Source organism: Saccopteryx bilineata, chromosome 4 (genome assembly GCF_036850765.1).
Source record: "Saccopteryx bilineata isolate mSacBil1 chromosome 4, mSacBil1_pri_phased_curated, whole genome shotgun sequence".
Taxonomy (NCBI): domain Eukaryota; kingdom Metazoa; phylum Chordata; class Mammalia; order Chiroptera; family Emballonuridae; genus Saccopteryx; species Saccopteryx bilineata.
Window position 1 is genome coordinate 273,737,596 of NC_089493.1, and position 27,689 is coordinate 273,765,284.

General features: G+C 40.1%; 2 protein-coding genes across 7 annotated transcripts in view; both read left to right on the forward strand.

Moving 5' to 3' along the window:
- Nucleotides 1-11,733, forward strand: part of SMG1 (SMG1 nonsense mediated mRNA decay associated PI3K related kinase) — a 119,736-nt gene extending 108,003 nt beyond the window's left edge. For 5 of the 6 annotated variants that reach the window (XM_066274746.1, XM_066274745.1, XM_066274742.1 and 2 more), the window contains 6 exons: nt 815-1,042; nt 1,989-2,200; nt 2,336-2,442; nt 3,222-3,401; nt 3,482-3,588; nt 7,282-11,733. In XM_066274746.1, the coding sequence (XP_066130843.1) occupies nt 815-1,042; nt 1,989-2,200; nt 2,336-2,442; nt 3,222-3,401; nt 3,482-3,588; nt 7,282-7,359 (912 nt within the window). In that variant the 3' untranslated portion in view covers nt 7,360-11,733. The remainder of the gene's footprint in view (nt 1-814; nt 1,043-1,988; nt 2,201-2,335; nt 2,443-3,221; nt 3,402-3,481; nt 3,589-7,281) is intronic. The other variant, XR_010731160.1, reaches the window with a different exon arrangement.
- Nucleotides 11,734-15,502: 3,769 nt separating this feature from the next.
- ARL6IP1 (ADP ribosylation factor like GTPase 6 interacting protein 1) lies at nt 15,503-26,300 on the forward strand. The gene is made up of 6 exons (XM_066274752.1): nt 15,503-15,647; nt 18,624-18,757; nt 19,223-19,342; nt 22,167-22,284; nt 23,409-23,493; nt 24,615-26,300. Exons 1-6 carry the CDS (start codon nt 15,612-15,614, stop codon nt 24,731-24,733), a joined length of 612 nt encoding a protein of 203 aa, XP_066130849.1. The 5' UTR covers nt 15,503-15,611; the 3' UTR covers nt 24,734-26,300.
- Nucleotides 26,301-27,689: the final 1,389 nt, after the last annotated feature.

Here is a 27,689-nt window from a genome sequence, read left to right on the forward strand (position 1 = left end):
GGTTAAAACATCATCCTGAAACACAGAGGTTGCCGGTTTGATCCCCGGTCAGGGCACATACAGCAACGAATTGATGTTCCTGTCTCTTTCTCTCTCCCTTCCTCAATGGCTACAATCAATAACTAAAAATTAAAAAAAAAAAATGTTAAGGCCAATGTTATACCCTCGAAATCAGTATATTCACTAAGTTTACATTTATTGAATGCTGTATATAAGATGTCTTGAGGGATACAGTGATGATTAAGTCTTGGTTCCTAAGGAACTTTTTATAGAAATAATACAATGAGTGGAAAAATGGGAAGCATTTTCAGAGTACTGTGGTGGTTCAGAGGGGAGGAGAGAGATAGCAAATGGCTCAAACGCACTGAAAAGAGGGGAGCAGGCACACAGAGGGCTGGTGAGACAAATGCCAGACTGGTGATTTAAGTCCAGAAATATCAAGTTGATAAATTTGGCATTTATATTTTGTGGGGAGGCTTCAGGCTGTGGATCAGGAAGTTCCAATTTTATTTTAAAGTGTTATTTAGGGTCCTGGATGTGGATCATCTTTGTTATTCCAGATATAATTCTTAGGTCTTAAACTTTAGGGATTTATTTCCCTATATGATTGATTATGCAGAAAAGTTAAAAATCTTAGCCTGTATTTCATATATTGTTTAAAATAGTAGTAGTTCATGGGTAATTAATTCATGACTTGGCAACTGAGGTTGTGTCAACTTGAGTTACTAATGCCTTTTGATGTCAATGATGAAGAAAAGAATCTTATATTGTTCCAACTGATACTTAAAATCAAACAAATGTTTGTTCTATGTAGGACACTAGTCTTGAACATCCTATTGGCAGCTCTGAATGGCTTTTGTCAGCACACAAACAGTTGACCCAGGATATGTCTGCTCAGAGAGCAATTCAGACAGAGAAAGAGCAACAGATAGAAACGGTCTGTGAAACAATTCAAAATCTGGTTGATAATATAAAGACTGTGCTGACTGGTCATAACCGGCCACTTGGAGATGTCAAACACCTGCTGAAAGCAATGGCTAAGGTAAGTAATACTGACATACTGTTTACTTCTGCCTTTTATAAAAGTACAAGTAGTTTTTTTTTTTATACGACATGAAAACAGTTTCTCTTCATGTTACATCTTCCAATTTGTTTTTGTTTTTGTTTTTGTTTTTTTTACAGAGGCAGAGATAGACAGGGACAGACAGACAGGAACAGAGAGAGATGAGAAGCATCAATCATCAGTTTCTCATTGCGCGTTGCGACTTCTTAGTTGTTCATTGATTGCTTTCTCACATGTGCCTTGACCATGGGCCTTCAGCAGACTGAGTAACCCCTTGCTGGAGCCAGCGACCTTGGGTCCAAGCTGGCGAGCTCTTTGCTCAAGCCAGATGAGCCCGCGCGCGACCTCGGAGTCTCGAACCTGGGTACTTCCGCATCCCAGTCCGATGCTCTATCCACTGCGCCACCGCCTGGTCAGGCACATCTTCCAATTTGATAATGAGTTATTTTGTGTTTTCTTCACTATTTTTTAAAAGCAGGTAGTAGTATTCCGATTTTGTACACAGAGAAAGTGAGCATTAAGGAAATTGATTCACCAAAGTCACATAATTTGTAATAGAGCTGAAACTTGGTCTGAGAGTTTAAATCTCCAACTTCTCTTCCTCCTCCCCACCATTATTCTCAAAACTCAGAGAGTTTACCTCCAAAAGTATCTCTTCTTTCTAGTGCTCTGCATGACTGAATAATAAAGAAATTGGGCCCCAGAAAAGGCTAAATTATTCACCATTACAGACCAGTAAATGATTTAATTTTAGGATTTATTTTTACTTAGAATTTTTATTTTATGCTAGAAACAAGATTCCTATAGAAAAGGACTTAAATTGTAATAAACAGATTAAATGCATTGTTATTGGAAAGGTGACTATTTAAGAGTAATTACTAAAACAAATACCATTTTTCTTAACCATTTAATATATGGATTCTAGGATGAAGAAGCCGCTCTGGCAGATGGTGAAGATGTTCCTTATGAGAACAGTGTTAGGCAGTTCTTAGGTGAATATAAATCATGGCAGGACAACATTCAGACGGTGCTGTTCACTTTAGTTCAGGCTATGGGTCAGGTTCGAAGTCAAGAACATGTTGAAATGCTTCAGGAAATAACTCCCACCTTGAAAGAACTGAAAATACAAAGTCAGAGGTAAGAAAATTTAAAATGTAAGCAAAACCTCTGGTGCAGTAAGTTTTGTTTATTTAATTTTTTTTCAGTCTTCATATTTATAAATAGCAAGCTGGTAAAGCATTTTATAAATAAGCCATTTTTTTTGTATTTCAGTATCTATAATAATTTAGTGAGTTTTGCATCACCCTTAATCACCGATGCAACAAATGAATGTTCAAGTCCAACGTCATCTGCTACATATCAGCCTTCCTTTGCTGCAGGTAGGACTTCCCTACTTCAGAGAGATCTGAATCTTAATCTATATATGGAAGTTAAGATGTTTATACTATAAGTGTCTGATATGTTTATAGTCATCACCTTTAAATAGGTTAAAATTAATTAACTAAATTCTGTCGTATTCCCCCAAATTTTGGGGCTTAATTTTAAAAGTACTTATAGAGAGAGGTAAAAATACCCTGTGTTCAGATACTATTATGATTATGAAATATTACATATGCCTGTTAGGGAAATTTAGAAAAATAATAGAAATATTTGTATTTCTATTTTAATTAGAAGTAAATACTTGGTGTTTATTGGTTAACTTTGTATGCAAATACATACTCATAAATTGATAACATTCTATGAATGTAGTTTGTTGCCTTTTTTCATTTAATATTGATACTTTCCCTCTCATTAATCTTTTAAAAAATTATTTCATGGCCAAATTTAATTTATTTTATTTTTTAGTGGGCATATTTTATATTCTCTATATTAACCTTGTATTATTGGACAGTTAAGATATTTACAGTTTTTTTGACTCCACAATAAGCTAGAGAGTATCACTGTACAAATTTGTACCTGAATGTATATCTGTTAGACTGTATCGTTAGGAGGACAATTTCTATTTCAAGGGATAAGGGCTTTAAGGTTGTAACATCAGCTATTTACAAGGCTGTACAGTTGTAGTTGGTTATTGAGAAAGCATCATCTTGCTGTCTCCTCTTTGTCCCCTGCCATTTTCTGTTTGCACGTAAATTGAGCTCCAACTTTTTTCCTATAGCAGTCCGAAGCAATACTGGCCAGAAGACTCAGCCTGATGTCATGTCACAAAATGCTAGAAAGCTGATTCAGAAAAATCTTGCAACATCAGCAGATACTCCACCAAGCACCGTTCCTGGAACTGGCAAGAATGTTGCTTGTAGTCCTAAAAAGGCCGTCAGAGACCCTAAAACCGGGAAAGGTAATGAGTTAGAATAAGGATGCCTTAAATACTCATACAAAATGATTGTTTGACTTACATATGGTTCCATTGCTTTATAGCTGTGCAAGAGAGAAACTCTTATGCAGTGAGTGTGTGGAAGAGAGTGAAAGCCAAGTTAGAGGGCCGAGACGTTGATCCAAATAGAAGAATGTCAGTTGCTGAACAAGTAGGTGATGTTTTGTTTTGTTTTTTTTTCATTTTTCTGAAGCTGGAAACAGGGAGAGACAGTCAGACAGACTCCCGCATGCGCCCGACCGGGATCCACCCGGCACGCCCACCAGGGGCGACGCTCTGCCCACCAGGGGGCGATGCTCTGCCCATCCTGGGCGTCGCCATGTTGCGACCAGAGCCACTCTAGCGCCTGAGGCAGAGGCCACAGAGCCATCCCCAGCGCCCGGGCCATCTTTGCTCCAATGGAGCCTCGGCTGCGGGAGGGGAGGAGAGAGACAGAGAGGAAAGCGCGGCGGAGGGGTGGAGAAGCAAATGGGCGCTTCTCCTGTGTGCCCTGGCTGGAATCAAACCCGGGTCCTCCGCACGCTAGGCCAACGCTCTACCGCTGAGCCAACCGGCCAGGGCAGGTGATGTTTTTTAAACTCGAACTATGCATTGTAATGATGCTGAAACAATATAGGTTTAAAGATTCTCTCACTCATATCCTAGGTGCTTCATCAAGAATTGAGAAACTTAAACTATTTTTAAGATTCACAAGATTTTGAGTAATGTTAGGCTCTGGAATTGTCAAATATTCACCGTTTTACTCTGACTCGACCCTATTAGCACTTTCTTTTTACCTGTAGCCCTCTTTTAACAGAAATTTAAGATGTGACTTGACCTGCCAGCATGCTTGAAAGTGTGCGCGCGCGCACGCTCGCTCTCTCTCCACCAAAAAACAGTTAATATGCATTTTAAAGAGAACTATGTGAGTCTGACTGGGTGGTGGCACAGTGGATAGAGTGTCAGACTGGGACGTGGAGGACCCGGTTTTGAGACCCCGAGCTCACCAGCTTGAGTCCAAGGTCACTGGCTTGAGCAAGGGGTTACTCGGTCTGCTGTAGCCGCCCCCCCCTTCCCATCAAGGCACATATGGGAAAGCAATCAATGAACAACTAAAGTGCCGCAACAAGGAATTGATGCTTCTCGTCTTTCTCCTTTCCTGTCTGTCCTTATCTGTCCCTCTTTTGTCTCTGTCTCTGTCACACACACACACAAAAGAACTACCTGAAGGTTTTAAATGAACTGAAAATGATATTTTGGGTTTAGGAATAGTATCTCTAATGCAGTGGTCCCCAACCTTTTTTGGGCCACAGACCAGTTTAATGTCAGAAAATATTTTCACGGACCAGCCTTTAGGGTGGGATGAATAAATGCACAAAATAAAATTATGCCACCGGCGTAAAAACTGTGGTATTTTTAAATATAATTGTCGAACTTACGAGACAAGCGTCAAGAGTGAGTATTAGATGGATGTAACAGAGGGAATCTGGTCACTTTTTTAAAATAAAACATCGTTCAGACTTAAATATAAATAAAACGAAAATAATGTAAGTTATTTATTCTTTCTCTGCGGACCAGTACCAAATGGCCCATGGACCGGTAGCGGTCTGCGGCCCGGGGGTTGGGGACCACGGCTCTAATGTGTTCTTGGATGTCAATTTGAAGTCATTACTATGCACTTTTCTCATTGCTGTTATTAAAATTACACACACACACACACACACACACACACATAATTTGAAAATGAAATGTTTTCCCCCCAGATGTTTCTTTTGAAAATGTTCAAACCTACAGAAATGTAGGAATGCTCATACACTCTTTATCTGGAATTGGTAAACCAGTTGTTAATGTTTTCCTGCATCTGCCTCACCTTTTCCTACTATGTGGATGCAGTTTTTCAGAACCATTTGATAGCTGTAGACATTAGGACACTTCACTCCTAAATTGGTCAGAATGTCTCCTAAACAAACATTGTAATATATAGCTACAATAAAATTAGCTATCAACTCGGGAAGAAACAATATTATATAACATTTTGTTCTTTCATCTTAGTAACATTGACTTTTATTTAACATTCAGTCCATATTCGTATTTCTCCAGTTATCCCCAAAAGTCCTTTCATTCAACCACACCCCCATCTTCCCGTACAAGATCTAATCAAGGTGCACCCTGCATTTCATGTACCTGTTCTATTTTTAGTCTCCTTTAATGTCTTTGAATACTTCCCCAGTCTTTTTTTTTTTCTTTTTGATTTTGACATTGATGTGTCCAGACCATTTGGTTTGCAGAATATGCCTGTCTGTATTTGTCTGATATTTTTCTTATAATTAGATACAGAGTCAGAGTTTTGCCAGGAATGCTATGTCAGTGATGTGTCCTCAGATTTTACATCAGGAGACATGAGTTGTGGCATCTATGACGCAAGTTAGATCACTTGGTCAAAGCCAGTGTTCTCCTGAATTCATTACAAATGTACCGTTGCTTCTGTAAAAATCTGAGACTTGAATATCTTATTTTCTAATGGTTTGGCATCCACAATCCATATTTAACATCAGCAGGATAAGTTTTTTTTGTTTGTTTGTTTTTAAGGAGAAGTTTTATTTTTATTTTATTTGTTTATTTACTTATTTTTTATGAGAGGAAAGGAGAGAGATGAGAAGCATCAACTCATAGTGTGGAACTTTAGTTGTTCATTGATTGCTTTCTCATATGTGCCTTGACTGGGGGCTCCAACTAAGCCAGTGACCTTGGGCTTCAAGCCCACAACCCCGTGCTCAAGCTGGTGAGGCTGCACTTAAGCCAGTGACCTTGGGGTTTTGAACCTGGGTCTTTATCTTTCCAGGTCGATGCTCTATACCTTGTGCCACTGCTTGGTCAGGCAGCAAGGGAAGTTTTTATTGTTTTAAACCCCACTAAATTTCTGTATATGACCCAAAACTTACACTCTCTCAGAAGTCACTCTTCAGAAACAATTAGCCAAGTTTATCAAAAACTGTGGACAATGCTTTGAGTATCTTTACTTTAGAAACTTCCTTATAGGATAATGGGTTGTACATTTTCACGACTGTTCCGCACAGGTCTGTGTTCATTTTTTTAAATGATGCTTGGCTATTATACTTTTTATTCTGTTATTAGATTTTTTTTAAATATTTTATTTATTGATTTTTAGAGAGGGGGGGGAGAGAGAGAGAAGGGGGAGGAGCAGGAAGCATCAACTCCCATATGTGCCTTGACCAGGCAAGCCCAAGGTTTCGAACCGGCAACCTCAGTGTTCCAGGTCAACGCTTTATCCCACTGCGTCACCACAGGTCAGGCTGTTATTAGATATTTTTGGGAAGTATTGTAAGTTAAAGGGCACAGGAGCGGGGTAAGTATAGAATGTTTTGTGCACAATTTTTGGTGTAGGTTATAATTCATCAGCCATATAGTGAGCATTTGCTGTATAACTGGAACCTGATGAATATATCTCTTACAATAAAATACTAAATTTAGCTGAGTCAGAATCAGTAGATATTTGTTGAGCATCCTGTTGTGTTCTAGAATCTGCTAAGCACTTTTTTATTCACCACCTAAGCATTTACCCAGTTGACTATACATGGTAACTCCCAAGAGCAGCTGTGGGGTCTCTCTTCAACCAAGGATTCATGAGGTTCAGGGGTTGTGACTTTCCTGACATCCATCTTGTAAGCTGTGCAACTGTAAGGGAAACTCAGTTTACTTAACCTCTCTTTCCATGACAGCAAGTATACTTCCTTTGGGTAATTTGGTTGATGATAAACTTAATCTTAAACAATTCATATTACTCAAATATGAACCCATGTCAAGTTTTAAATGTCTTTAAATACTATACTGTCTATTTTTACAGGTTGACTATGTCATTAAGGAAGCAACTAATCTAGATAACTTGGCTCAGCTTTATGAAGGTTGGACAGCCTGGGTGTGAATGGCAAGACAGTAGATGAGTCTGGTTAAGCGAGGTCAGACATCCACCAGAATCAACTCAGCCTCAGGCATCCAAAGCCACACCACAGTCGGTGGTGATGCAACTGGGGGCTTACTCTGAGGAAACCTAGGAAATCTCGGTGCACTAGGAAGTGAATCCTGCAGGGCAGCTGCACTCAGGGATACGCCCAACACCATGGCCTGCAAACCCAGGGTCAAGGGTGAAAGAAAGCAAGCTCACCACCTGAACACGGAGATTGTCTTTCTGCCTCAGATCAGCTGCAAACGTGTCAGGAGGTTAGCTGCGGAAAGAAATCGGGAAGCCGCGGAGCAGCACAGAGTGATTTGGAACTCCATTCCACCTGACCCTGTGTGTACAATCCAGGAACAAAAAAACCCCGCTCAGAAACAGAGAAAACTGGGGCCGCGAAGAAATCACAGCCAAGGAAGATAAGATGCATTCAGATTCTCCTGTGATGCTTGTTGCTTGGCAACAGTACTGGTTGAGATGACCAGTAAGTACAAAAAGGCTATGTGATAGGAATTTCAGAAATGGACTGAAAATGGAGAGCTTATGTAACAGATACACACTACATTGGAAGAACTTACTTCTGAAGTAAAGGGAAGAAAAAACCACCCATCAACATTCTCCCTGCCCCTACCACCTACCCATTCCCCTTTTACCTGATCTAGTAGATTAGCCACTTTCAAATTCACTTTTAGTTCAATCCTTATATTTCATATGCTTCCATCTTGATGCTGTTACACAACTTATATTTGGAGTGATCAACAGAAATTTCTCCAAAACCACTGATAACATGAAAAATTCAAGGATTGTTTAAAGGTCCGATGATCACATACAAAATTTAATTCTGGTTAAGTCATTTCTGTGATTCTATCATGTACAGTTTCCAGAATTGTCACTGTGCATTCAAAAGTAATGAATCTAACAAACATTTGATTTCATGTACACTCCCCTTTGCTTATAGTGTGCATTTTTTGGAGGTCATTCAAATTTTCCCCCTTCTGTGATTGCTGTAGTTTCTTTCATAGATAGTAGCTATAATCCAATGTAATCTTTTTACTTTTTAAAAACCAGGATAGAGAACCTCTTAGAGTTTTACATTGTTGATGACAGATTTAAAAATAAAGTGATGTTCTCGTGGAGGTAGAGTGAAATGTTTTTTTAAATTCAGTTTTCTCATTTGATACTTTTAATTTACAAGGTGAAATTAGAAGTGCTTTAGTTTACCTGGCATTTTAGAACATTTACATGAAACATCAGAAGTGAGAACCACCAATATCTTTTATTAGGTTCAATTAGTCTATGAAGTACTTTCCTTTTTGCATAATATTAATAATTTGCCGTTTAGTAATACATTATAGTGAATTCATGATCAAGTTTTCCTTAAATTTAGCATTGCATTTCTGTACTGACTGGCTGTGTGAACTCAATTGTTGATCCAAAATAAAGTCCAGGTTAGAATAGGATTCTTAAAATCACATATCAAAGTGAAGTAGAATACAGTTGAAATCTTGATTGAATACAGTTTTCCTGCATCTTAGAGATTAGGATTGTGATCACTTTCTAGTTGCCAACTTTCACAAACTTGAAAGATATTAAGGGAAAAGAGTCCACACAGCTCTGGCCTTTTCTGTATTCTGATTGTCATATCAATCTATAATCTTTACCCATCAGAGAATGCATTTCAGTAACAGTGCTTTTTTTATACTTTGACAGATATTGCAAGAAAGGTGGTGGTGTTTTTTTTATATCCATGTGCATCTAATAACAAGGAACCTAGGACATCAAGTATTATTCATTCATTTTGAACCTTATTTTCACAATCAAAACAGCTTATCTGGAATAATAATGCCATACTGTGTTTTGAACGTTGCTTTATTTCCTAGAGGCTACGGAGCTATTGCATTCATCATTTGATTACCTCTGCTCCTCAAGATGAAAATCTTTTCAGCAACATTGTCATAAAGAAAAACTTCCATTAAAATGATAAAACCAGTTCAGACTAGTTTGTCCTTATAGTAGTATTCAGCAATGGCTTCCTCTTTGGTAAAGAAGGTAAATGAAATAGGTGAATTTTATCGCCTATGAATTTCAGGCTTCAGAGGTACCTGGCACCTTATCCAAGCAAAAATAAACAGCTTTATATCAAAAACACGTGCCTCTGGTTAATTACCCATCACTTATTTTTAAATGGTCCCACAGAGAATAGTGTGGCATGCACATGTTTGGTTGTGGGGCAGGTACGAATAACTGATGACTTCAAAGCTGCTCTTTACAAAGCTGCACTCGGGACAAGACCCTGGTCTCCACAGTTTGGCTTCCTCTGGGAAGTCTTCCTGCGGGTAGTTTTGCTGTTTGCAACTGCTGTAAGAGAACTCAAGAGAGTTAAAGTGGTATAAAGCCCTGGTGATAGAACATATTGAGAAGTCAGAGCTATATTTTAGGAATTGCCTTGTAACCTAATGTAAAGTTTAGAGTGCTGTGGTTATGAAGTCATTAATTTTGAATGATACAAAATACCTAAGGAAAACCAGTGGTCTGCTCCTCTCTCTTCCTCTTTTTCTCTTTTAAAATTCAGGGGGTACAGAATGACCTACAACCTCTAATTCAAAGTACCTTTAGAAATTGAAGTTTTATCTTAAGTATTCTGTTGTCTTTAAGTTTCTAGAATTTCCTGAATATTAGTTGGTTTTTCTACAAAGCTCTGGAGGCTTAATGGTTTATTGTGGTCTGTATTTCTTTTTTACTGTTTCTTCAGTGCGTCTTAACAGTATTTATTTCTGGTCATGAGTCAACATAGTTTCCTAGATTTTTGAATTTTTTTGTGTCTGACACTTGTGAGTTGTTTTTTGAGATATATAAGATTTCTGTGAGAACTGATAATCAAGCTCTTGATATACTTCCCTAAATTGTTTTTTAGAAGCCTAAACCCCAGGTTCAGGGTGAGTGTTTATAATACAAAGGAAAACTTCCATCACTTCTGTCCTTAACACTTGCCTCTGTTAACTAGACTTAGTGTGTAGTTTTCTTAATATTGTCCAATGTTTGGTGTTTTCTGCATTGTTTTGTGGTTGTTCTGATGTGTGAAAATTAAGGAAAGAGCCATTTTAAAAAATGTCACGCAGGGCAATGCAAGTACAGCCAAATATTAGAGTTAATGTGCAATCTTAGGTTATTTTAAATCTGGGGTATTATAGGCAGTACTTTAAACTGAAAAGTCTTCCTGGCCTATTTTCCTCCACATATTTGTAATTATTCTGGGGGCTTACTTGTTTTGGCAGTAAGGAGCTGGTTTTTCTTTTCTCCCAATTATTTTCATATTAAAGAAAGCACCTACAATTAGCCTGTTAGTCCTATTCATCTACATTTTAAAAAAAATCAGTGAATGCTTTACTGTAAGCACATGTAAGTACCTCTGTTTTGCATAAAAATTAGGTGAATATGGAAACCAGTGACCTTCCATTTTTTTGAGTTTATGTCAGCAATTGAAAGTTCGGATACCCCTCCTTTAAATTAAGGGAGGGTAGAATATATTAATGCAAGGGTCACTTAAGGTAGATGTTCTCAATATTTGGGTTGCATTAGGAAGATTCTATGGGGGAAACCAGCATTACAAAATTTTCCAGACATTGGGGAAGGGGAACTTGACTGTATTATGACCTCTTAAGGGTTTGTTGCACTTTTCCTACTTTTTAGGCCCAGGTAAAAATATCACCAGCCCTTCCTTATAAATGGGCAAATGGACTCTTAGAGCAGTTTTCAAGGGTTAGTTGTGCAACATGAACTGCTTAGAGTCTTGTTTTCTATGGGAATTTGGGCTTACTAGGAAGAAGCTGTTGGTTGTGCTAATGTAAACTTAAGGAATTGCGTGGGTTTTTTTTGAAATGCAGGCTTGTAGAATGTTTTTCTTTAAAACAGGCTGATTTTCCCCCTTTTTTCTGACAGTCCCAGTTTCAGCTCCCTATTTAAAGTTTTTGTGTCATTTATTTTTCTGTTTTAAATTTTCCTCATATTTCCACCGGTAATGTCAGTGGCAACATCATATTTCACTTGTTAATTTTCTTTACCCTTATTATAAGAGCAAATTGAATTGAACTGAATCTTCCTTATCCTAGTAAAGTTGTATAAATAAAGTGGCTTCTCTGTGCAAAAGGTTGTAATGCCTCCTGATGGATATACTTTTGTGATTGTATTTAAAAGTTGAATAAATCACACCAACTTCCTGAAAATACTCATAATGCATTGTTTGGAAAACAAAAAGTACATGCCTACTTTGTGCATATTTGCATTAACATGGCAAAGATTGTATGAAATTCCTGTTTTTAAAAAAATAAAGTCTTAAAAGATGTAGCATTTAAGCTCTATTTATTGGTTGAAGTAGTTTCCAGAAAACTTAATTTTGCAATATGGATAGCTTTTTATTATTTTTTTATTTTTAGATTTTATTTATTCATTTTAGAGAGAGGAGACAGAGATAGAGAAGGGAGGGAGGAGCAGAAAGCTTCAACTCCCATATGTGAAAGCCCGGGGTTTCGAACCGGCGACCTCAGTGTTCCAGGTCAACGCTTTTACCCACTGCACCACCATAGGTCAGGTGCCATATGGATAGCTTTTTAAAAAAAGCATTAATACCTCCAAAAATTTTTTAAATAATTTTTTCTACCCTCAGAGTTCTATAGTATGTTTTTAAACAGCACATTAATGGAAATTTTACTTCAGTAGGAAAGTTCAATATTTAAAAACAAAACCAGAGCCTGACCAGGTGGTGGTGCAGTGGATAGAGCACCAGACTGGGACGTGGAGGACCCAGATTCAAAACCCTGAGGTTGCTGGCTTGAGTGCGGGCTCATCCACCTTGATCACTGGGGTCTCTGGCCTGAGCTTGGGACCACAGACATGACTCCATGGTCGCTGGCTTGAAGCCCAAGGTCGCTGGCTTGAGCAAGGTGTCACTCGCTCTGCTGTAGCCCTCTGGTCAAGGCGCATACGAGAAAGCAATCAATGAACAATTCAGGTACCACAATGAAGAATTGATGCCTATCTCTCTCCCTTCTGTCTGTCCCTATCTGCCCCTCTTTCTGACTCGCTGTGTCTCTGACAGAAAAGAAAAAAGCACAAAACAAAACCAGAGAACATTATTGACATGTACATTCCCCGGAGGTTAAACGCTCAAAGAAGAATTAAAATGTTTGTGTTACTATCTGGAAGTCAGATTGTATTTGCTGCTGCTAGTTAGGATTTATGTTAATTGTTTAATCATCTGGCACATTTCAAAAGATCACATCCTGTTTTTGTAGTACAAAAGTAAAGTTCACAGCTACACTAAGGGTAGGGCCCCTGCCTCCCCCCCCCCCCCCCTTGATTATTCCAATTGGAAAGCTTAGAAACCTTAACAGCAGTGCCCCTGGGCAGTGCAGATTTAAAAAGCTCTGGGAACACATTCCTAGAGGAACAAAACTACCCCCTGAGGAACCTGCTGCTTGAGCTGCTTCACTTTTTTTTTTCACCTACCTCAACTTCACAAGCTGGTGTTGAAAAGTCTTCCTTCTTCGTTTGTACACAGGGGGAACTTGGGTGAAAACCAGAAACCCAAAATAGAAATGTCACATTTCAAAGCCTAATAACTCTGTGGCCTCTCATTTGGAATTGGATGTTACTGTGTCTATAGCAAAATTTTGAACTTGCTGCTCAGTATAGCCACTTAAGTTCTGTATGTGGCTGCTTATTGTTTGGGACCATTTTCTTCCGAAGAGGCAGGGGAGTGAAGACTTGTCCTGTCCTTCAAATTTCATAGCTTTAAAATCGCACAAAATGGGGTCTCTAGATAAGCTCACTGCATCTTACCTATATAACCCATTTTCCACCCAATAGTCCCTAAAGTAGTACTTTATTTGAACAGTCCTTTTCCCTTGCAAAGGCCTTTTTCCCCTCCTCCATCAAGTGGTTTATTTTTATTTTGAGAGTACATTTATTAAAACGGGACAGTGAAACAAGGAAGAGGCTTAGAAGCAACAGGAGAAAGACTAGGCAGGGCTGCTTTGATTTTCTAGAAATGTTACAAAAAGAAGTGAGCTGAGCTAAAAAAAAAAAAGGGGGGGGAGCCAAGGTGGGGCTGCTGCCAACTCACTGGAGAATCAGAATAGGGGTGCAGGGGTTTAGCCTGAGACAAGTGACCGCTGCCCATTGCTCCCCTGGTTGCAAGTCTTGTGAAGTCCCTTCCAGTTTAGGAGATGCATGCCTGTGGGAGAAGAGGGGGGGAGGAAAGGTGCAGATGTGCTCCTGGGTGGGAGAGTGCACCCCCATCAAGTGTTTAATATCCAGATGCTTCATTTTCCAAAGATCCTACCCTTGAAATTCATAACATTCTTGGCCCCCTGGTTTTCTGTGGTCTGTAGCTATATTCTCACATTTCTTTGTGCCTACCTTGAACTTTTTAAATTTTTATTCCTTCTCCGAACTTTTAAGGACCTGTTATCCAAGGAATGCTTTTAAAACAAATTTAAGCCTGACTGCTGGCGCAATGGATTAGAGCATCACCTGGGACACAGGTCCCAGGGTCAAAATCCCTGGATCGCTGGCTTGAGCACGGGTGGCGGGCTTGGTTGTGGAGCTCCCCACCCCTTCAAGCCACGTGTGAGAAGCAATCAATGATCAACTAAACTGATGCAACTATGAGTAGATGCTTCTCTCTCCCTTACTGTTTCTCTTTTTTTTTTTTTTTTTTAATTTGAAGGCATAATGTAGGTCAGTGGTAGTTAACCTGGCCCCTACCGCCCACTAGTAGGCGTTCCAGCTTTCATGATGGGCGGTAGCGGAGCAACCAAAGTATAAATAAAAAGGTTTAACTATAGTAAGTTGTTTTATAAAGATATATTCTGCCAAACTTAGTGAAAATGTGACACAAAGTACTTGGTAAGTAATTATTATTATATGCTTTAACTTGCTGTAACTCTGCTTTATAAATTTTATAAAGTTACTTCCCTACTTTATAAATCACCGTTACTGTGGAACTGGTGGGCGGTTAGAAAATTTTACTACTAACAGAGATACAAAAGTGGGCGGTAGGTATAAAAAGGTTGACTACCCCTAATATATCAATAGGTGAACATAAAAGGACAAAAAACCAAGTTTAAAGCTTGGTAAGTTTTCCTAAACAGACGTCTATCCAGGTCAACATTTGCAGGATTTTGTTTGAATTCTGAAAATCAAAACACTTAATTCATCTCAAAATCCTGGAGAGAAAAGACTAGAGGTGCCACAAGTTCATCTAGAATCTTAAATTGCTTATGGATTCCACTGTTTATGAGAGGGTTTACTTCTTTCCTTAGCGTGATCTCTCTACTGTACGAAAAGTCCTGTCAACACCAGCACTTTGGGAGAGGAAGGTGGCAGTTTCATAAGTAATTCAAGTGCCCCACAAAGAAAGACCTCATTATAGGCCAGCTTTATAAATTTGGTGCATTTTTCACGAGTTCTCAAACTATGCCCAGATCCCCTCCTCCCCTCATGCTAAGGTCTTTTTGCTAAAGGGAAGGAAAAAATGCAGAAAATCTACATAAATAGCTCAAAACGTCAGGAGGTAAGCACGAGCCTCGGAGTCACAAATCTGGGCTAAACGGCTCAGCGGCCTGACCAGGTCGTGCAGAGCAGGGGTTAGAAGTGGGGCCTCTTGGGGACACGGCGAGGAGCACAGGCCTGGGGAAGAGGATCCCAGCCCTCTCCATCACAGCAAGCTTAGAGAAACATGCCCATCGCTGCCCTCAGCCTGATAATGCGTGGCTTCTTTTTGGAGAATTAAATTGCACAGTCGCCTTAGCTGCCTTTGAGGTTCAGCAGAGGGTCCAAGGAACCGTGACGGCCAGTCTAAGGGATAGAAAGGGCAGAGCAAGACGAGCGCACCGGCCGTTCAACCGCTTCGAGGAGGCCTGAACTGGGCATCGCACACCTCCTGGGCGCTGATTGGTCATTCTGTGTCCGCCCCCTCGTCCCTGCTCTCCTTTGACCTGGATTTCAAGCCATGCGCTGGGCATCGGTTGGTTCGGCTCCCTCTGAGTTTAAGCGCGATATGCCCAATGAGGAGCGCGCTTCGCGGGGACTGTCGGGAAAGGCAGCCAGCCTATATAAGCGGCTTACTGGGCGTGTTCTCGCGTTGGGGTCGCTGTGCGGAGCTCGGAGGTGGGGTGGTGAGGTGGGTGGCTTGTGCTTACAGAGGCGGCACTTTGGAGACGATGGCGGAGGGAGATAATCGCAGCACGAACTTGCTGGTGAGTGCCGGCTCTGCGCCACAAGGGAAAGGAGAGGGGTTTCTGCCCTTCGCGGGACCAGAGCGGGGGACGCTGCGGCCTGGGGTCTGTATCCCGCGGCGGCCCCGCCCCTCCTCTCCGGGTTCACGGGCGCGGGCGACGACGCTTGCCCCCCTTGGGTAGCTTATGCTCGGCGCTGTCTAGTCGTGTCTACCCCTGACATCCCCAGGAGAAGGGGCGAACAGGGCGCGTGATCAGTCATGGCGAATGCGGGTTGAGGAAGTGGGAAAAGGGGGACTGTGACAAGCTTGGGGTGTAGCCTGGGGCAGAGGGCCATGAAGGGCCTGTCGAGCGCTTTTGGGGCCTAGGCCCCAGCCGTATCCGGGTTTCCCCGCTTTGATCTTAACTAGGAGAGTCAAAGGGCTGTTGTCGAGAATTTCAGTATTGAAGCATAGCTTAAAACGGCAGGAAGGTAGCGGGTTCACCGTAGGGCACTGGGAGTGGAGTCCGGCTAGAAGGACAATGGGAGGTCCAGTCGTGTGTGGAATTTGTAAGTCTGGGGGTCACGGGACGACTTGAGAATAAGCAGGAGTCCGAAGGAACTGGTGGAGGTAGGTTGTATCAGAGGTGGACAAATTTAACCTCACTACGAATTTCACGGCACGCAGAACGAGAGAAACCTGTGCATTTTCTCCATGCCCTTTCTCCAACACACCACAATAAGCAGAGGGAACAAAAATTTCCGTTTTTGACTTTCGATTTTCCAGTAGCCCCGATGCTAAGGAATTAAGATTCTTTGCGAGGCAATTTGATTCTGTGTGCATTCGTTTTTTAGAAATGCATGACCTGTCACACACACTCCACCCCCGCTTCTCTATAGTTGGCATAGTTAGCCCCAGCTAGCTTTGTTTTATGAGGAATAATCAAAGCACAGAGAAGTTGCCTGAATTCACACAGCTTTGGAAATGACAGATCCTGGACTGGAGTTCAAATAAATACTCTTTCCAGCAGAGCAGTGTGACTTTAAGGAGAAGAAGGCACTTGGCCTTGGATTTCCTGGATTTAGATCTTTAACCTCTATCTCAGTTTCTTCATCTGTAAAGTGACAATAGTAACACCACCCTTCTTTTAGCTTGTTGGGAGGATTCAAGTATAAGCATAGCCTGACCTGTGGTGGCACAGTGGATAAAGCGTCCACCTGGAATGCTGAGGTCACCGGTTCAAACCCCCAGGTTAAGGCACATGGGAGTTGAAGCTTCCTGCTCTTCCCCCTTCTCTCTCTCTCTTTCTGTTGCTCTTTTCCCCCCTCACCTCTCTAAAATGAATAAATAAAATAAAAAAATAACAGTAAAAATAAATAAATAAAGTATAAGCATATAAAACACTTAGCAGAGTAACTTTTACATAGTAATCTTTTTTTAATTCTTTTTTTGAAAGATTTTATTTATTGATTTTAGAGAGAGGAGAGAGAGAGAAGGGAAGGAGGAGCGGGAAGCATCAACTCATAGTAGTTGCTTCTCATTTGTGCTTTGCCAGGGCAAGCTCAGGGTTTCAGGTCCACACTTTATCCACTGCACCACCATAGGTCAGGCACACACAGTAATTTTTTATTTAACTATTTTAAGCATTGTATATAGATAAAGTCAGAAATTTTGAGGTCATCTGGGTGATCAGTGTGGCAGAGATAGTATCTTTATTAAGATTAAGCTGCACTGTCCTATCATTTGCATATTTTCCTGAGACATTTATAAGGGACACAGGTTTCTTGTTCCAATTTCTTTTTCCTCTACCAAAATGAGCTTAAGGTTTTTTGGGTTTTTTTACCACATTAGCTCATTCTTGAAATCTGCTTCTCAGGAGTCTAACCAAAATGTCCTGATAAGTGTAAGAAGCTCTATAGAGAAGTTATGTATTGAGCTTAAAATGCCTCATATAATTTGGTGAAAGTAGTTTTCCGTAATTGTGCAAATGATGTCAACATCTAAATTATTCCATTATACAAAGAGCTATTTTAGAAAATGAAAGCTGTTCAGGAGAGGTTTTCTAATGGACTTAGAAGTAAAATCAATGAAATGACAAAACAACAGATCAATTCTAACCACCTGAAATGAGCGAATATAAAGTGATCTACTTTAATATTCTGGGTATCATGCTTGGTAGTGCGTGACTTTGGGAAAGTCAAAGAACTATTCTTTAAATTTTATTTTAATTTTTTATTTATTCATTTTAGAGAGGAGAGAGAGAGAGAGAGAGAGAGAGGAGAGGCAGAGAGAGAGAAGGGGGGGAGGAGCTGGAAGCATCAACTCCCATATGTGCCTTGACCAGGCAAGCCCAGGGTTTCGAACCGGCGACCTCAGCATGTCCAGGTCAATGCTTTATCCACTGCGCCACCACAGGTCAAGCAAAGAACTATTCTTTAATTGTAAAGTGGATCTTAATTATCCCTACCTTATGTAAAAGAGTAGCCCAGTTCTTAGAGTTGGAAGGTGACCACTAAGAGATAGTTTTTTTTTCTTCTCTTGATTTCTGTCATTGGTACCAAAATGGTGGGTTTTTTTAGAAACTGACTTGTTTCCTGACCCGTGGTGGTGTAGTGGATACAGCATTGACCTGGAAGACTGAGGTCCCAGGTTCAAAACGCTGAGGTCAAAACCCCAGCTTGAGCAAGGTGTCACTGGCTCAGCTGGAGCCACCCATCCCCTACCCCACCCCCATCAAAGTATGTATGAGCAGCAGTCAATGAACAGCTTCAAGTGCCGCAGTTATGAGTTGATGCTTCTCATCTCTCTCCCTTCCTGTCTCTCTCTCTCTTTTTCTCTCTCCTTCTCTCGCTAAAAAAAAAACGAAAACAAAAAAAAACTAACTTATTTAAAATAGTGATTTGATTAACAGCTATTTTATATATATACTTTGTGCCTTAGAAGAATTTAACTCTTGAGGAACCACAGAAATGTTGAGAGTAGAAAAATGATGGCTTTAAATGTTGATCCCATACAGGCTGCAGAGACTGCAATTCTGGAAGAGGAGCTGCAAGGATGGGGAGAGGTGATGCTGATGGCTGATAAAGTCCTCCGGTGGGAAAGAGCCTGGTTTCCACCTGCCATCATGGGTGTGGTTTCTCTGGTGTTTCTGTAAGTGAGCTCTTCAGTTACTTAAGATTGTGCTTGTAAGGGCTCAGGTAATAACTAGCCTCCATTTATGGAAGTATCTTAAGTCTTTTGTAAGGTATAATCTGTAAAGAATGCCTTTTCTTAAGCAGTTTGCCTAGTTTTCAGAATTTGTAGTACTTATGTGAAATCAGTAACATAATGCAGCTAAATAAATCAGTGACTCAAACAGTTTGGCTTTAGAACCCTTTACACTCCTGAAAAGTATTGAAGACCCCAAAGAGCTTTTATCACTTGGTATTTACCTTGCAGCTATGATGTGATGTCATGTCATGAAACTTCCAGAAAACCACTTGTGAGAAAATTAGAATGGAAAGGGCAAATAGCATCTGTGAGAACTAGAGGACTAAGTGAACAAACATCTTCACTTAGGAAAAGAAACTATGTTTTTCTGACCTTTATTAATTTTTTTTTTTTTTTTTTACTCAGGAATATCTACTATCTGGATCCATCTGTTCTGTCTGGCGTTTCCTGCTTTGTTATGTTCTTGTGCTTGGCTGATTACCTTGTTCCCATTCTAGCGCCCAGAATTTTTGGCTCCAATAAATGGTGGGTAGCATGGTGATTTGGCATTCTGATTTCTAAGAAAATACCCTGTTGGCTGTGATTATTATCCTGTAATTACTCATAGAGAAGTATCTAATGATCAGATACCTAAGGGTTAGATTTGTGCTTTTAAAGGAGTTTTTTTCAGCTGATTCATATGTAAATCATGAATTTCCAGTACTTACATATCTCCATAAGTCTTTTATGGTCTAGCATTTTTTAACTTTTTTTACTTTTTAGACCTTTTAAATTGAAGTAAAGGGCTTTTGTTTTGTTTTGTTGTTGTGACAGAGAGTCAGAGAGAGGGACAGGACAGAAAGGAAGGGAGGGAGATGAGAAGCATCAATTCTTTTTTTTTTTTTTTTTTTTTTACAGGGACAGAGAGAGAGTCAGAGAGAGGGATAGATAGGGACAGACAGACAGGAACGGAGAGAGATGAGAAGCATCAATCATCAGTTTTTTGTTGTGACACCTTAGTTGTTCATTAATTGCTTTCTCATATGTGCCTTGACCGCGAGCCTTCAGCAGACCAAGTAACCTCTTGCTCGAGCCAGCAACCTTGGGTCCAAGCTGGCGAGCTTTTTTGCTCAAACCAGATGAGCCCGAGCTCAAGCTGGCGACCTCGGGTTCTCGAACCTGGGTCCTCTGCATCCCAGTCCGATGCTCCATCCACTGTGCTACCACCTGGTCAGGCGAGAAGCATCAGTTCTTCTTTGCAGCAATTTAGTTGTTCATTGATTGCTTTCTCATATGTGCCTTGACTGGGGGTACAGCAGACCGAGTGACCTGTTGCTCAACCCAGCGACCTTGAGCTCAAGCTGGTGAGCTTTGCTCAAACCAGATGAGCCCGCGCTCAAGCTGGTGACCTCGGGATCTCGAACCTGGGTCCTCAGCATCCCAGTCCGATGCTCTATTCACTGTGCCACCGCCTGGTCAGGCAAAGTGAAGTTTTTATAAGTAATGTTTTATCAAGGATTGTAAGAACTCGTTAGCTTTCCATAAAAGTAGTATGTTTACATCTTATATTTATTTCCATTGATATTTAAGATACTATGCTAATTTCACAAGTTATTTTTGAATGAATATAAAAACAGTAACTGGTGGATTTCTGTCCATTTAGTACATATTTTTGAATGTCTACTTTTATGTTAAGCACTGTTCTGGGAGCTTTGAAATATTTTGACTTTTAAAATTGTGCTTGTGTTTAAGGTTGAGACACTGAGGCAGCCGTGATAGCTAAATGCATGACAGGTGCTTCTGAAGAGGTTCAAGTTGCGTGTACCAGGGGGCTGTCGATTTCATTTATACCATCCTCTGAAGTAGTTACTGGGTGCCCTAGACACAGTCAGTGGCTGTGAATCATATTAAAGTATTGAAACTTTTCTCTATAATATTGCATTTCTTACTTTTGATCTAAATAATGAGCAAAACTAGACAATAAAATAGATTTTTTTTCCTCCTAACTGCTATTCTTCCTCAATTGTTTATTTTAACTTAATTAGTAGTCTACTTGTGCCTTTAGCTTTTTGTTTTTCTGATAATAGCAAATTATAAAATCTTAAAAAGAAGAATTTTAAATGTAAACTCTTGGATCTTTGAGGAAAATTCAGACATTTGGGGGGATTTTTGCTTCAGCTGTGGGATAATTAATCATGTTTATTTAAAGATGCTTCCCCCATAGCAGAATGGATGAGTGTTAGGAAATGCCCTTGGAATTGAATTGTTTTTCACATGCAGTAATAAATTATGCTGTTTGGGTAAGTTTGTAACCATACAGTATAAAAATTTAACAAAGGAAGTCAACTTCTGACCTTGATGTTATTAGCCAAATGGCATTCTAATCTGCTAATTCAGAATTCCTGGGGAAAAGTTTTCAGAAATAAACACTGAGTTTCTTAGTAATCAGTACGTGATTTGGTCTTGTCGACCAAATAGTTTTATTTTTTTTTAATCTTTATGGGGAAGGAAGAACACTGTTTCTGTTTCAAAGCCATAATCTAGCCTTGACCTTGGACAACATCTAAGGTCACAGTGTTTATAAGCAGTTCTAGGGCTCAGCAGAAACCCTCCTACTGCATTTCTCATTGCAGTTTCACTAGGACAGAAACTAAAGAAGAGAAGACAATAGATCCCCCAACATAGGGCCTGATTTATAATAGCAGCTGTTATATTTGTATATCAAAGAAGTAAAATGGCAGTTTTTATCAGAACTCAAAAAACATGATGCGTTACATAAGGGCTTTCTTGGAAGATCTTTTTTTATTTTTACTGCTGTTTTGTCTATATTATCCCCCAGTGGGACTAGATTTAGATTTGTGTTGTGTGTTGCTGCCTTGGTACCAAATGTATGAAGCCCAATTGAGGGTCAAATGCTGGGAGTTATTATGTTACTGAAAAGTGCTCAACTACAACTGTTTGGTAGAAACTTCACATCTTCAAAATAGTAGGACTCTGGTGAGTCAGGATTCACTAGGATCTGAAAAATACTTAGGAATAGAGAAATTAATTGATACTGATTTCTGCACAGCCCAAAGTAGTATGAGTCTTGTTACTGGCGTTATCCAAATGTGGCTTTAGAACTATAGAGTGCCATTACTGTGTGTAAACACATGCACATGTAAGTGTTTATTAAAAACTTATTCCTGTGCTATCAAAGGTGTCTTAGCGGTATAAGAACTTTATCACCTTTATAAGATAATGATGAACCACTGTTGTTTTTAATTTAGATTTTCTTTAGAAGATAGCTTTTTAAATATGAGAAGACGGTGTATATTTCTTTTACTGTGTAGAGATTTGCTTATAGTAAAGGAGGAAACTTTTTTTCTAGGACCACTGAGCAGCAGCAGAGATTCCACGAAATTTGCAGCAATCTAGTAAAAACTCGACGCAGAGCTGTGGGCTGGTGGAAACGTCTCTTCACACTAAAGGAAGAAAAGCCAAAAATGGTACTTTTTTTTAGCCCTGGCAGTATAGCTCAGTTGGTTAGAACATTGTCCCAGTACTCAAAGGTTGTGGATTTGCTCCTCAGGGCACATACAGGAACAGATCAATGTTTCTGTCTATTTCTCTCCCTTCCTCTCTCTCAAATCAATAATTAATATATATGTGTATATATATATATATATATATATTTTTTTTTTTTTTTAGGGAGAAACAGAGAGACAGACAGACAGACATGAAGGGAGAGAGATGAGAAGCATCATGAACTTATAGTTGCAGCACCTTAGTTCATTGATTGCTTTCTCATATGTGCCTTGACCCAGGGTGGTGGGGGAGAGTTTCAGCCAAGCCGGTGACCTTGGGCTTCAAGCCATTGACCTTTGGGCTTAAACCGGTGACCATGAGGTCATGTCTGAGCCCATGATCAAGCCCATGATCTCAGGGTTTCGAACCTAGGTCCTCAGCATCACAGGCCAATGCACTATCCACTGTGCCACCATCTGGTCAGGCTCAAAAATAAATTTATAAGAGAAGAAAAAGAAGGGTACAATTTTGGTTTTGACTTAAGTAAAGCAAAATTTTAAGATTGAGTCAGTTTTTACTTTATTGTAGTATAATGATAACCTTTTTGTTTGAATAGTTACAGTTTGATATTTATTATCCATTGGTTTAATTCCTCTTGAGTACATTCATGAATGCATATCTGTAATTAGACTGAGCCACTAGAAGGCAAAATTATGTTTACATTTAATTTGTATTCTAGTAAAGTGAAGTTTCTTTTTTTACTGAAATAAAGTAAAAGAAATACTTAGAAAGCATTTGTTTTCTTAATTCAGCTTCATGTCAGGTTACTATTTGAAGTTATTAATAGTAAAAGTAGTATAATTTATATTATAAATTATTAACTTAAATATAGAATTATTGTAGTTCTAGGAGAGAATATATCCAAATTCTATAAAGCAGGTTTAATGGAGTTTTCTATGGGTTTTCTATAACATATAGATAACTATTTTAAAGAGAAGTGGTAATAAAAACTACATCATTTTCCAACATTTGAAACAGCCTCCTAAAGTTATATTTCTTAGTCTGTTTCTAGTAGTTGATACATTCTTATTATTTTCATTACTAGTACTTCATGACCATGATCCTTTCTCTTGCTGCGGTTGCTTGGGTGGGACAACAGGTCCACAACCTTCTTCTCACCTATCTGATAGGTAAGTCCTTGAGGACACGCACACATCCTGGGCAGTGAAGTCTGACTGGAACTTAGTTAAACAAACATGTGTATGCTTACCAAATTTAAGGCATTAATCAAGGAACATTAATCAAGTCTCAAAAGATGCCTAAAACTCAGGTCCTTGATTGCAGGGAGTTTATGGTCTTGCAGGAAGTTAGGACAACATAATAACCAGGGTAGGTAAAAATAAGTACAGGGGGTCCTTGAGTTACGACAGTCTCAACATATAACATTTAGAGTTTACGACTCTTAACTCCCATAAAAAAAAATTATTTTTTTTTTTTGTATTTTTCTGAAGCTGGAAACGGGGAGAGACAGTCAGACAGACTCCCGCATGCGCCCGACCGGGATCCACCCAGCACGCCCACCAGGGGGCGATGCTCTGCCCCTCTGGGGCATTGCTCTGCTGTGACCAGAGCCTCTCTAGCGCCCGGGGCAGAGGCCAAGGAGCTATTCCCAGCGCCTGGGCCATCTTTGCTCCAATGGAGCCTCGCTGCGGGAAGGGAAGAGAGAGACAGAGAGGAAGGAGAGGGGTAGGAGTGGAGAGGCAGATGGGCGCCTCTCCTGTGTGCCCTGGCCAGGAATCGAACCCAGGACCTCTGCACGCCAGGCCGATGCTCTACCACTGAGCCAACCGGCCAGGGCAAAATTTTTAAGAATTGAGACATGAGTGTTTCAGCTTACACCGTTGGCATCATACTGATGGACTACGTGAGTGAACTAGTTTGGTTTTGCGTGACGGAAGAATATGCAGTAACGTGGAGTACAAGTGAGGGAGTTGGCGTCCCTCGGTACACTTACTTACACCATTTTGGACTGTAAAAGCACAAGTGTTCCATATGTGTTAGGCTAGGGTGTGTTTCGACTTACATCAAAATTTGGGTTACATCAAGGACCCCCTGTATAGTGTGTGTCATCCGAGGTTGGGAGGTATGATAGCCAAAGTTTCTGGAGATAAATATCAACAAAGGAGTGGGTTTCGTATTGCTTTCTCCCATCAGAACGCCTAATAATAGTCTGGGAAACCACCTTCTTTAGGATGTAATAACATTAGGAAATGAATTGCTGCCTCCTTAATTTCGTTTGTTTATTTTTTAGTGACTTTCTTACTGTTGCTTCCTGGACTAAACCAACATGGTATCATTTCGAAGTACATTGGAATGGCCAAAAGGGAGATGAACAAGCTTCTTAAGCAAAAAGAAAAGAAAAATGAATAGTGCATCATGTTTATTCAGTGTGACTAATGGTGTATACATTGTCCTTGGGAACAGTTCCCATTATATTATCTGGATACTGAAGTGTTACAGAAGTAGCTCTTTGCTCTCATTCCTTCTGCCCTTAGTAACTAGAAATTCAGACTTGCCATGTAAGACTATCTCCATAGTGTCTTCTGTCAAGTATACTGGGTGCATTCTCAGCAGTTGGCCTTATATGGACAACTCATTCCTAAATACAACTAGTTTTTTCACCCAGGGTTAATTGAATTCTTACTTGTAGGCAACTTTCTTTAAAATAATATAGTGGTGAACTTCACCTTTAGTACAGTTAACAGTGATTTTGTTTGGATAATTGTTTGAGGTCGTCTTTAGCTAAATACAAAGTGTAGTGGTCTGTGGCTACAGGAAGCTGGTTCTACTGTCTGTTTCCACAGTCTGCTTGAAAAACCGTCTGGCTTCACGAATATGGAGACCAAGTTTACCACTCCGATGAAGAGACCAATTAAGATTCATTCCTCAGTCTGTTTCTATGCCATGGTATAAGAATCCTCATGGAATAAAATGAAACTAATGGCATGTCCTAGTATGTGTTGGTTTCTCCCTTGTGCAAAACTTAGCAATTTGTAGAAAACATTGAGTCTTTCTCCGTAATGGGGAGGAAGACAAGGCTTAGAGCTCTTGTCTCCTTGCATTTAGCCTTCAAATTCGTAGGTCCTTAAATGCTTTTTAACAGCAGCTTCCAAAAGCTTGGGTTTAGGATTTTTAACATACTTTTAATTTTAGATTTTCAGCTATCTAAAACTAAAGTACATAAGAGATAAAGACTTGTGCCTATGACTTTTACTCCAAGACCAGCTAATAAAGGACAAAAGTTTTCCTGTGTTTCATCAAGATTCAGTAGAAAATGACCTTATCCTACTAATTTTTCAGTTCTCATGTTTTGTTGGCTGCGTTGGTCCCCATAGATTTGGCCTAGGAGGTGGTGACTATGCTGGCATCTGACTTTTTTCGTAGATATTTCTCTGAATAACACAAGGGCTGTTGGTGAGAGCAAACTTGTGGAGATGATAGCTAGTCTTAGGTCTATAGAGATTTTGTAACTCTTTAAAAGCATCTTAGAGTCATTCTGCTCAATAGCTAGAAGTTTAGAGTGGTTGAAATCTGTAGAATGAACCTCTAAGGGCTGAAAATGTGACATATTTGGGAACAATTCTTAAACTCTGATTAACTAGCTGTAATATAGTTCTGTGAATTTATTGCACTGATTCTGTAAAACCTGGACCTTGTGGTGTAACTGTCCCTAAATAAGTGTTTTCTCTCCTTCAATATTGCTGTAAACAGTGGCACTCATGTAGTGTATGTTTGATTTATTTTTTTTAATGTTTCATATGAAAACTATAAGCTACCTTAATTTACATGTGTTTCCTCATTGTAAATAAGCCTGTCTTCTGATCTGGACTTTTTTTTGTATACATGTTCTACCAATCTAACTACTTTTGTGGTTTTAATTCTGTATTCTTCTACTTTGTTTTGTGGAAAGGGGAAAATAAAAGCTGGAATCCCTTTTTGCCTCTTGTATTCTTTCTACCTTAGCTAGTTCTATATTTCTGTGAGCAGATTTAGGGATCTGATTAATGAACCTTCCCTGTGTGATCAATACATGCCTATAAAGGTACCCTTTAGGAACAAAGTAAAAAGTTGATTCATTCAGCAAACTTTCAGGCACCATGCTTGATGAAAAAGGAAATACAATGAAGAAGTTCTAACCAAAGAGAACGTGTGAGCCCTGGCCGGTTGGCTCAGTGGTAGAGCATCAGCCTGGCGTGCAGGAGTCCCGGGTTTGATTCCCGGCCAGGGCACACAGGAGAAGCGCCCACAGGATGGCTCCATGGCCTATGCCTCAGGCGCTAGAGTGGCCCTGGATGCAACAGAGCAATGCTCCAGATGGGCAGAGCATCGCCCCCTGGTGGGCATGCCAGGTGGATCCTGGTCCGGCGCATGCGGGAGTCTGTCTGACTGCCTCCCCGTTTCTAACTTCAGAAAAATACACACACACACACACAAAAAAGAGAACGTGTGAGAGGGAGGACAAACAGGCAGGGAACAGTGCAGGCTCCAGGGAGAGCTGCCTGCCATGCGCACCTCTACCCAGGGCACGTGGGATGCTCAGTAAGTAATTGGTGAGTGACTTTATAAACATTTTTTTACTTTAGAGCTCAAATTGGATGTTTTATCATTGGGCCTCAGTGTCTATACTTTGTGGATCCTGGGAGCAGATTTAATTAAAAAATGTTTGGAGCCTCCTGGAGATTTGGTAACTTCCAGAAAAGGGAAATCTCAACGCAGTCACCACTGTTGGTCACCCAGTACTTTGAAGTGCAGGATTTCTACCATGCAGCTGTGATTACATCTCAGCTCAGGCTCACTGGCTGGCTTCCTTTCCATGCTAGCCTGGCTAGCCTGTGCCAGCTCTGGCCACAGCAATAGTCCTCCAAAACCTCCCTTGGCATCACCACCAACAGTGGACTTACCACTCCAGTGATCACAAAATGTCGAAAGGAGGCCATTTGAAATTAGTTGTGCCTAAAGAGTCAAAATTTGGGAGGTTTGAGGAGAGGTGAATTAATGCCAGTTCACCTTCCACACGGTTGCTATTTAACAATCAGATTATGATCCTATGCGAAGCCCTCAGCAGGTTCCAGTTCGCCCACAGCATAAATCACAAACTTCTAAAGTAGTTTATCCATGGCCCTCTGCTCCAGTTCCACTCGACCCTATTTCCCAATTCCAACCCAGTCACTCTTGAGATTTCTGTTCGTCTTTATTGCGTGCCACCCTCGTTCTTGGAGCTGTTGTAAGCTTAGAATATTTACTGCCCATACACCCTATGTTTTGGGGTCAGGTAGACCTAAATCCAAACCCCACCAAGGTATTTATCGAGTACCTTAGTTAAGTA

What these genes read in the sequence shown, in the direction of transcription:
- ARL6IP1 (XM_066274752.1), top strand. Translation starts at nt 15,612, where the DNA reads ATGGCGGAGGGAGATAATCGCAGCACGAACTTGCTG. An exon ending in GTGGTTTCTCTGGTGTTTCT is followed by an intron (nt 18,758 to 19,222) that starts GTAAGTGAGCTC and finishes TTTTTTACTCAG; the next exon opens with GAATATCTACTATCTGGATC. An exon ending in ATTTTTGGCTCCAATAAATG is followed by an intron (nt 19,343 to 22,166) that starts GTGGGTAGCATG and finishes CTTTTTTTCTAG; the next exon opens with GACCACTGAGCAGCAGCAGA.